Source organism: Varanus komodoensis, unplaced genomic scaffold (assembly GCF_004798865.1).
Source record: "Varanus komodoensis strain SLA01 unplaced genomic scaffold, ASM479886v1 scaffold1, whole genome shotgun sequence".
Taxonomy (NCBI): domain Eukaryota; kingdom Metazoa; phylum Chordata; class Lepidosauria; order Squamata; family Varanidae; genus Varanus; species Varanus komodoensis.
The window spans coordinates 58,172,573-58,181,656 of record NW_025335268.1 but is presented as its reverse complement, the minus strand read 5'-3'; the positions used below and the strand labels follow the sequence as shown (position 1 = coordinate 58,181,656).

General features: G+C 44.4%; 1 protein-coding gene across 4 annotated transcripts in view; it reads right to left on the bottom strand.

The window, feature by feature from the left end:
* SNX3 (sorting nexin 3) overlaps nucleotides 1-8,774 on the bottom strand; it is a 40,142-nt gene extending 31,368 nt beyond the window's left edge. For 2 of the 4 annotated variants that reach the window (XR_006414408.1, XM_044426874.1), the window contains exon 1: nucleotides 8,430-8,774. Coding sequence is in view for 3 of the 4 variants with exons in the window: in XM_044426874.1 (XP_044282809.1) it covers nucleotides 8,430-8,591 (162 nt within the window). In the remaining variant the exon portion in view is untranslated. The remainder of the gene's footprint in view (nucleotides 1-8,429) is intronic. The other 2 variants (XM_044426866.1, XM_044426859.1) reach the window with 2 other exon arrangements.
* Nucleotides 8,775-9,084: the final 310 nt, after the last annotated feature.

Below are 9,084 nucleotides of genomic sequence, written 5' to 3'. Positions count from 1 at the left end.
AGATGGAGTCACTGAAGCAGTTGGTGTGAGCTTGAGTGGACTCCGGGGGATGGTGGAGGACAGGAAGGCCTGGAGGAATGTTGTCCATGGGGTTGCGATGGGTTGGACACGACTTCGCAACTAACAACAACAACCTTACTGGAGAAGCTTCACTGGTTATGCCATATGTTAACAGACTTTACTTCTTATTGTAGCCTGAACTGTGATCATCAGTTAATAGAAACTGCAGCTCCTGGGGTATAACCTGTAAGCAGAAATGATAACTGGATGCACACAGCACTGGGTAAACAGCCCTGTACTGTTATTTGAGGATTGCATTTTCTACACCTGAAGGATTGTCAAAGCATCTCCATGTGGCTAAGATGGTAGATGAACAATCCAATTGGTTTGCAGCTACATCAGTAGAAAAGGATGAAGGTTTCACCTGCTTTGAGAACATTCAGGTCCAGCTTATATTCTCAATTTATAGGGTGGGAAATGCAAAATCAAAGACAATTAACTCCCAGATGCTTTCAAGAGTTTGAGGTGTACCTATGCTTACACACTCTTTTCTTAAATCAGAAACTAGTAGACTCCAGATTAAATGAGGGTTTAAGCAATGTTTTCAACCATTGGGTTAAAATAATGACTATGTAAGTTTGCTTGGACTTGGAGAAGATGAAACTTAAGGCATACTCTTATTTTTTGCTGAGAAAACAAATGTGATGATTCATAGTGCTGTAAAGAAGTAAAGTTTAGAAACCACATTGTATCTAACAAGGCAAAGTTAAAACAGGCCAAAGAGCTCTTTATGCAGCATAATTAGTCATCCAACATCAGAAATATTATTTCCTGGCACTATGTGTTTGAATGTCAGCATGAGCTACAATATTTCTCAATCATTCACAAAAAAGTACTGAGATTTCATTTGATGCCATCTGTCACCTTAGATCAGATTTCAAAACCACCTCATGGCTTGTAAGACTGGCCTGATTTGATGACAGGCCAGAGTATGGGTTGTCCCTCAATCATAACTTGTCATTACATGTAAATGCTGCATTATGATTTAACTATGGGGTGTTAACTATGAACAATCCAGGAAGAAAACCCATGTTTTCTTTTTGGGTTGTGAAATGTGTCGTAATTGTGGTTAAAAACCCATAGTTAAGCCATAGTGCAGTTGTACCTAGGCTCACGAACTTAATCCATTCCACGATTCTGGTAGCGACCCAAATTGGCCATGACCCAAGTCAAATTTCCGCATAAGGTTCAATGTAAATAAGGTTAATCCATTCTGTAAGCATTTTTTTAAATCACAAAAATTTAAAACAAAGTAACAAAGAACAACAAAGATTGCAGCCATCTCCCCCCAAGCACGATCACAGCCATCTCCCCCCATTAACACGACTACGATCGCACTCATCTTCCCTGCATGAGCATGACTGTGGTCCTCTCCCCCGCGCTCCGAGCATTACCACGGTCACGCAGGGAAGATGGTGCGATCACGGTTGCACTTGTGCAGGGAAGACAGCGCAACTGTAATCATTACCCAATGCGGAGTTCATGCCATGAGGCATAATTTTTCTGAAATTTCTGTTCGTGACCCGATTTGGTTGTGAACTGAGGCGTTTGTGAGCCGAGGTACCACTGTACAGGGTTCAGATACAGCAGCAACCCACAACTGAATGACAACTTTTACACAATCTGTATTCTGGGTTGCCATAACCTGATGACTATGAAGGCTTACCCCACTGTTGAGTCTGCTGCCCCTCCAGAGTGGCAAAAGTACCAAATGAATTTGTAAGTGAGCATTATACTTATTAATAACACATAGTTGAGAGCCAGTGTGGTATAGTAGTTAAAAGTGCAGGACTGGGACTCAGGAGATTTGGGTTCTAGTCCTCACTCAGTAATAGAGCTAACTGGATGACACTGGGCCAGTCACGGACTCTCAGCCCAACACACATCACAGGGATGTTTCTGTAAGGATAAAATTAAGAGGAGAAGAATTATATAAGCTGCCTTGAGTTCTCTGAAAGGAAAAGGCATAATGTAATGAATAACTAGTTTGGAGAGCAGCTACAACTGCTGGATCAGTCCAAAATTCCATCTTGTGGCCAACCAGCTGACTCTAAGAAGATTACAAGCAGGACATAAAGACAATAATGGTCCTTTCCTATTGTTGTTTCCAGCAACTTATATTAAACTGAACCTGAAGCTAAAGACTGCTTTTTCACACTGTCACTTAAACCAAAGTTTAGGAATGGAAACGTTTTGATGATCTACAGGTTGCTCTTTGAAACTGAATCATTATTTTAGCCAATCATTCTAACTGTGTTGAGTATTGCAGCAAATGGGAAAGCTTCCACTTATAACTATCTAGTCGTATTAAGAGTGTTCTGATCTTTATAAGGGAACTATAAGAATTAACTATGTAGTTAACTACATAGATACTAATGCTTTTCTGTGTAACAGTTTTCCTCTATCTGCCACTGAAAATACTTTGGAAGTTATGTAGCATAAAATCAATTTGCATATTTTCATGGTTATGACACTCTGCTTAACCTATGCATTATAGCAGGGATAAGCAGCTTGTACATTAAAACTTCTGAAGGGCTATATCTCCCATCAACTCTCATTACACACTATGTTAACTAGGACTGGTGACAGTTACTGACCCGTTTCCACAGATCATCTAGAAGCCCATCAATGTTCATTTATAACATCTGGTTACAGAAATACAAGTTGCCCAATCCTGTACTATAGAGGTGCTCAGAAAATAAGATAACCTTCTACACATCAGCTCATGTCTCTGAAGAAAGGCAAAAAAATAACCAAAAAGAAAAGTTGCATGTTGCTCAGCAATTACTGCTAGGCTAAAAACAGGGAAGCTAATGGAACCAAGTCCAGGAAAAACCAGTCCATTTGCAAGTCAAACCAAAGTTATGCCAGAACCTAATGGCCCCCACAGGACACAGCCCTACTATATCTGGATGCACTTGGTAGTTCACCCTCAGACTGAGCACTGAATACTGACTCTGATCCACAGATCATCTAGAAGACAATTGAGAGCATGTTCATTCATATAATCTGATTACAGCAATATAAGTTAATAGCAAAGAGTACATTTTGTTGCCTCCATGTGGTGAAGAGGTTGCAATGTCTTCAATGTCTTGGACTGCATTCATGCCTTCAGAGTCTTCATTATGTTTACTCAAATTTACTGGAGCTGCCCTAAAGAACTGCTCTGCCAGGAACTTGTAGCTGGTCCACAACAGAAACAAGCCTAGTGATGGGGTAGCATTGGATAGACACCTATTCTGTGCATGTGCTTTAGCACTGGCACTATCTTGCTAATTTATTCTTGGAGTGCTTAGTTTGTATCCTTACGTAAGCAGAATCTACCATAACACAGGCCTCCAAACTCCACAGTGAAGCACATTGTGAACACAGCACAAAATCTTCTGCTTCGTTTATCCTTGCTAAAGGCCTACATATATAGCAGGCACACTTTGATTCATTAGGTCCGTGTAAGATGTCCTGAGCCTTTCTACTAGAACAAGATACAAATTTAAGTGACAAGCAGAGACAATCAAATTCCAGAGTAGCAAGCTACCTAATCAGAGGGAAAGTACTGTTGTAGTCAATGAACCTTTGTTAGTTAGACAATTCAAGTTAAGTTCTTTTTCATCTAGTACCAAGCTGCCTAATACGAAGTCAAGGTACCAGTCCATCTGAGCCAGCATAATCTACTTCAACTGGTAGTACCTTTCCTAAGACCTGAAGGCAAAGATCTTCCCCAGACCCTTTGGCCAAGGCCTCCTTAACTGGAGATGATAGGAACTGAACACAGGACCTTTTGAAAGCAATCTACACAAGCAGTTCAGATAAGACAAGCCAGAGATCATCCTAGAATCCTAGACTTTGCCTAATTTCAGCAATCTACAAACATATTGGCTAATAGATCCAGCTCACATGATCATTCCCAGCTCTTCTACAAGCTTATGTGTGGGTCATAGCAAGAGTAAATATCAGTGACAACACACCTTTGTTTCATGCTAGAAGCACAGAATAGTAGAGTTGGAAGGGCCATGAAGGCCATCGGGTCCAACCCCCTGCTACTGCAGGATACCGAGTTACACCATCCCACTCAGATGGCTGTCCAGTTTCTTTTCAAATGTCTCTAATGTGGGAGAGCCCACCACCTCTCTAGGCAGCTGGTTCCACTGTTGTATTGCTCTGACAGTGAGGGAGCTTTTCCTGATGTCCAGCCTGAATCTGGGTTGTCGCAACTTGAATCAATTATTCCGTGTCCTACACTCTGGCATCAGCAAGATGAAATCTTGGCCTTTATCTTTGTGACAGCCTTTGAGGTCCTTATACAGGGATATCATGGCCCCCCTCAGTCCTCTCTTCTCAAGGCTGAACATGATCAGTTCTCTCAGATCTAATTTTTATTATTGGTCTTTTAGAAGGACATTCTTGAGGCTTGTAGCCTTGCCTGACTAATTTTGTTGTATGGTTCAGCTGCCAAGGGGCTACAAGAAAACTGACAAGGCAACACTTCATATAGGCTAATATGCCATGAAAAGGTGTGGGGAGTTAATCTCCCTCCTTTTTGGAGTGTCAGGGGGCTCGGGTTAGTGTTGAAAAGATGAATGGCCTGAGAACTGTCAATTCAACACTTTATATCATGATTATTACATTGCAAGGCGAAGATATTATCCTCCCCAACTTTTGATGCATTTTCTTTTGCTGTTTTTGCCCTGCCCCCTTTAGTGGTGCTTTGCAATTGACAACTTGGCAAAAGGTACCTAGCAACTGTGAGCAGATTAGCCTATAGACAGTCTGACCTTGCCAGTTTCCTTGTATGCTGCCTTCTCCTCTTCAAGGTACCCTTTGACAGCAGAAGCGCACAAGGAAATTGATCAGGAAAAATAGGACAGTCCTAAGTCTGCACTTGCAAAAGACCAGGAAAAAGAAGAATACATTTGCACAATATTGTGGGACCAAAAGATAAGAAAGATGAGCCTGTGATGCTAAAGAGCTGCTTAGGCACTGGTGAAGGTGCAATCACTGGGAGTAGCATGAGTGAATTACAAAGAGCGGCTCTTGCTAAGAGGCTCACTAACCAATCCCTGCAACACACAATAAAATGGCATTCCCAGGTTTAGATGATATGACAATTCTGCATGGAAGATGGCATGAATAACCATTAAAGAAGCCCTGGATTGTCAGCATGAGTTGTTCCCAAAAATAAGTGGACTGGGTTCAAATGACACAACAACCCATCATGGCTAGTTACACATGATGGAATTCCATGTTGTGGAGATCCAGGTCTATAATAAATCCTTAGACTTTCTTGGTCAAGCTGTTCCAAAGTGTACAACTAAGACATTTATGGGGGAGGTAGTGTGATACAGTGCTGGTCACTGATTTGCTGTTTTACCTCTAGGACATGGGTCCTCAAACTACGGCCCAGGGGCCAGATCTGGCCCGCCATGCCCATTTATCCGGCCTGCCATGCCCATTTGGACCCGCAGCGTGTGCGCCCGCCCGCACCCAGGCATGCATCCAACATTGCCCACCTCACCCCGCACGTGGGGAGGCAGCGGTTTGCTCGCTCGGAGAAAACAATCTCCAAGCGAGCAAGTTGCTGCCTTGTGTGCCCCCCTTGTGGCACGTGCCCGCCCCTGCCCACGCCTCCCCTCACCGCATGTGCCTGCCCGCCCACCCACACCCGCCTCCCCTCATGCGCCCGCCCGCGCCTTGCCTCGCCTTGCCTTGTCGTGCACCCCACCCCCGCGCCTGCACGCACCACCCCTGCCCCAACCACCGCCATGGGCACCCTTTCCCGCCCATGTCCAGCACCAGCAGCTTTCAACTGGCCCCCTGGTGAAAAAGTTTGAGGACCCCTGCTCTAGGAGATGTACAATCTCTCCCCAACCCACACAATGAGGCTCAACTGTCTTACATTTTCAACTGGGTCAGCCTTGAGATTGTATTGCCATGATATCAGAGAGGTAAGTCAACATGGTGACTGGGAGCAGTTACGGAGCACAGTGCATTCCCCTGGTTAGTCTTTAAGTTACAGGAATGCAGAGAATGTAACTAGCCAGTCAGGAAAGCTGTATCATCCTCCGGATGACTACGCTTTGGATCTCCTTCAGGAGAGCAAAGTATGGTACAAACACACTGAAATACAACTGATGAACCCAAACTAAGGCATTGAATATACTACCAGTTTACCAGATGCCAGACACAGCACAATTATATACTAGTTATAATCTTTCGGTATGATTTGACTGGTCCTTTCAATAGCACTGGTTCCTTTTGTCACCTACTGAGGAAATTTATAGTAATCTCCGACACCAAATGTATATTCAAGGGCCACTCCAAACTCAGTCTTTCTACAATAGAATTGATGCTATAATGCAGGTCTGAAAAGAAAGTAAACGTCCAGATGTTTAGCATTTCTGACATTGGCCATGCTGACTGGGATTTCTGTGAGTTGAAGTTCCAAATATCTGGAGACACAGCAGACTCATGTGAAAGTCCAGGGGAAAGGGGGAAATGTTTTTACATTTTTCTCCCAGGGCATTTTCCAAAGGGAAAAAAATGGCAGGAGGATTTTATTCTAATGGAAAATTGGAAATGTAATGGAATACTGCAAAACTCTTATGAAGTATTGCCTTACGGAATGTATGAAAAGTTGTACTCACTCAAAATGACTAATACAAAGTTTTTCATACAAGAAAATCAACACATTAGAAAATGGCAACACACCACTGAAGAGTTACCGTATTTTTTGCTCTATAAGATGCCCTTTCCCCCCCTCAAAAGTAAGGGGAAATGTCTGTGCATCTTACAGAGCGAATATGTGTGTGCAGTAAATCTGTCAGATGTGCAGCCCATGGGAAAGTGATGGGGAATGTGCCTGTGATAATGTGCCCATTTGATTCAGATTTTTTTTTCTTGTTTTCCTTCTCTAAAAACTAGGTGTGTCTTATGGTCGGACACGTCTTATAGAGTGAAAAATATGGTAACTGCTTTCGCTCTTAAGTGTAAATCAATACCCAAACATGCTGCTAGTTCTCAGTATTGTAACTGCATGGAACTATTTCTCTAAATGCACTTTCATTTCTTATATACTGTGTGGTTTCCCATTTCAACATTTATTTTTCCTACTACCCAGATGGCAAAAACAAAGATAGATGTGCTTCCATAGCACAAAGTGCAATTTTCTAGTACCCATTATATTTCCAATGTTGTTTTTAAATAAAGATTCATCCTTTGAGGCTGCATCCAATGCACTCCATTCTAGTAGACAGGTAAGCATACTTCTTGGTAAATATACACAGGAGTCTTATGTAAGCTACATCTGGACAGATTTTACCCCTGACACACCCAAAGTGGCCATATATAGTCTGTAAATGTAATAAATATTCCAAACAGTTCAACTTGCATGGTGTCTTTTATGTTGTTAAAGCACTAAAAGAACATGAGATTTGACAAGTAAATATTGCATATATCTGCATTTTCATTTCTGCAAAAACTTTTCATTGAAAGGAGGAAAAAACTAGAACTCTTTTTTCCGCCATCTTCGACATTTCTGAAAAATCTGCATCTCTTGTAGTGGATAATCAATGAAGAGAAATACTATGAGGACCTGCCCACACAATGGGTATAAGGAGGCCAGCATCCATTTTAGTATAGATCAGCACATGGGTCTACTAGGGTGGAACAGTGCAGAGCCAAACACCCTGCATTTCTGGACTGCAAACATAAGGAACACTGAAACACACACGCACAGAGAGAGACACTTCCAACCACAATCATCTAGAAGACACACAATTTAAAACTACAATGTATGTTTCAAAACCTAGTCCTGTGTGGGCTTCTGCACTAGCATACAAACACGACAGCAATGAATGGTATTCATTCAGGATTCAAGACTACAAGATGCTGAAGGAAAACGCTTTGAACATGTTCAAGCATTTCCTCTGTGTGTTTATCACACAGCCACCTCCCTCACCTCCAACTGCAAGAAGATACTGTCAGCCTCAGTCTCGCTAAGTCAGAATGCCCAAGGTAGATCAGTTGTGTGCCTGGAACTGCAACATCTTGTCCAAAGGTGTGCCAGGGAGCCAGTGGGCCCTCACGTGAGGATTTCTTCCCAACTCTGGGATGGGGATGAACGCAGAACAGAGAAGAGGCTCAAATGAAGCCTCAGAAGACACTCAGGTGTGCTCGCAGCCCCAGGCAACACACACATTTGTGAGCGAGCAGAGCAGAAGAGGCCCCTGCACTTGGAAGTTGCACAGGCAAGACACCCTCAGAAGCAAAGAACAGCAGTGGACGAGCCAAGCCTCCTGCCGCGCTCCTTAAGCGGAACAAGCCCGGCCTGAACCCCGACCCCGCCAGCAGGCCGCTCCGTCAGGATCTCTCACCTTGACCCTGACCTCGTAGGTCGTGAAACGGCCCCTGCCCACCCCCACCGTCTGCGGGTTGCTGACGTCGATCTCGAGGAAGTTGCTCGGGGGGCCGTACGCGTCGTTCAGGTTCTGCGGCTTGGTGATCAGGCGCCTGGTGTCCGCGATGGTCTCAGCCATTTCCCCCGCCCTCCCGCTTGCCCTGTCCAGTAGGAGAACCGCAGAGCCGAGCTACCACAGAAAGGGAAGCCGCGGCAGGGGAGAGATGAGGAAGGGCGAGGAGGCTCTGAGGTCCCCTCGGGCGTCACAACACGGCGACCCAGCCCCCGCCCCCTCTCGCTCTCTTATTCACGGACGGCCAGCCGACGTGACGCCCCCGCGACACGCTCCGGCCCAGCCGCCGCCCGTCGGAGAGAGCAGGCTCTACTACTTGCGCAAAGCACCTCGGGGATGGAAGTTTTCTATCGGCCTGTATGGCTTCCAAGAGCCCGAGACGAGACTGCTATGGAGAACTACATCTCCCACAATGCACCGTAATGCAGGCGTGTGAGCGGGAGGAAGATAGAGAAGAGGGGAAGCGTGATTAGCGGTGGCTGAAGAATTTTCTTGAGGGACCTACTGGGATAGGGGGAAGGGGTTCGAAAGCTGAAGCGGTACGAAAGTTTACCGCTTT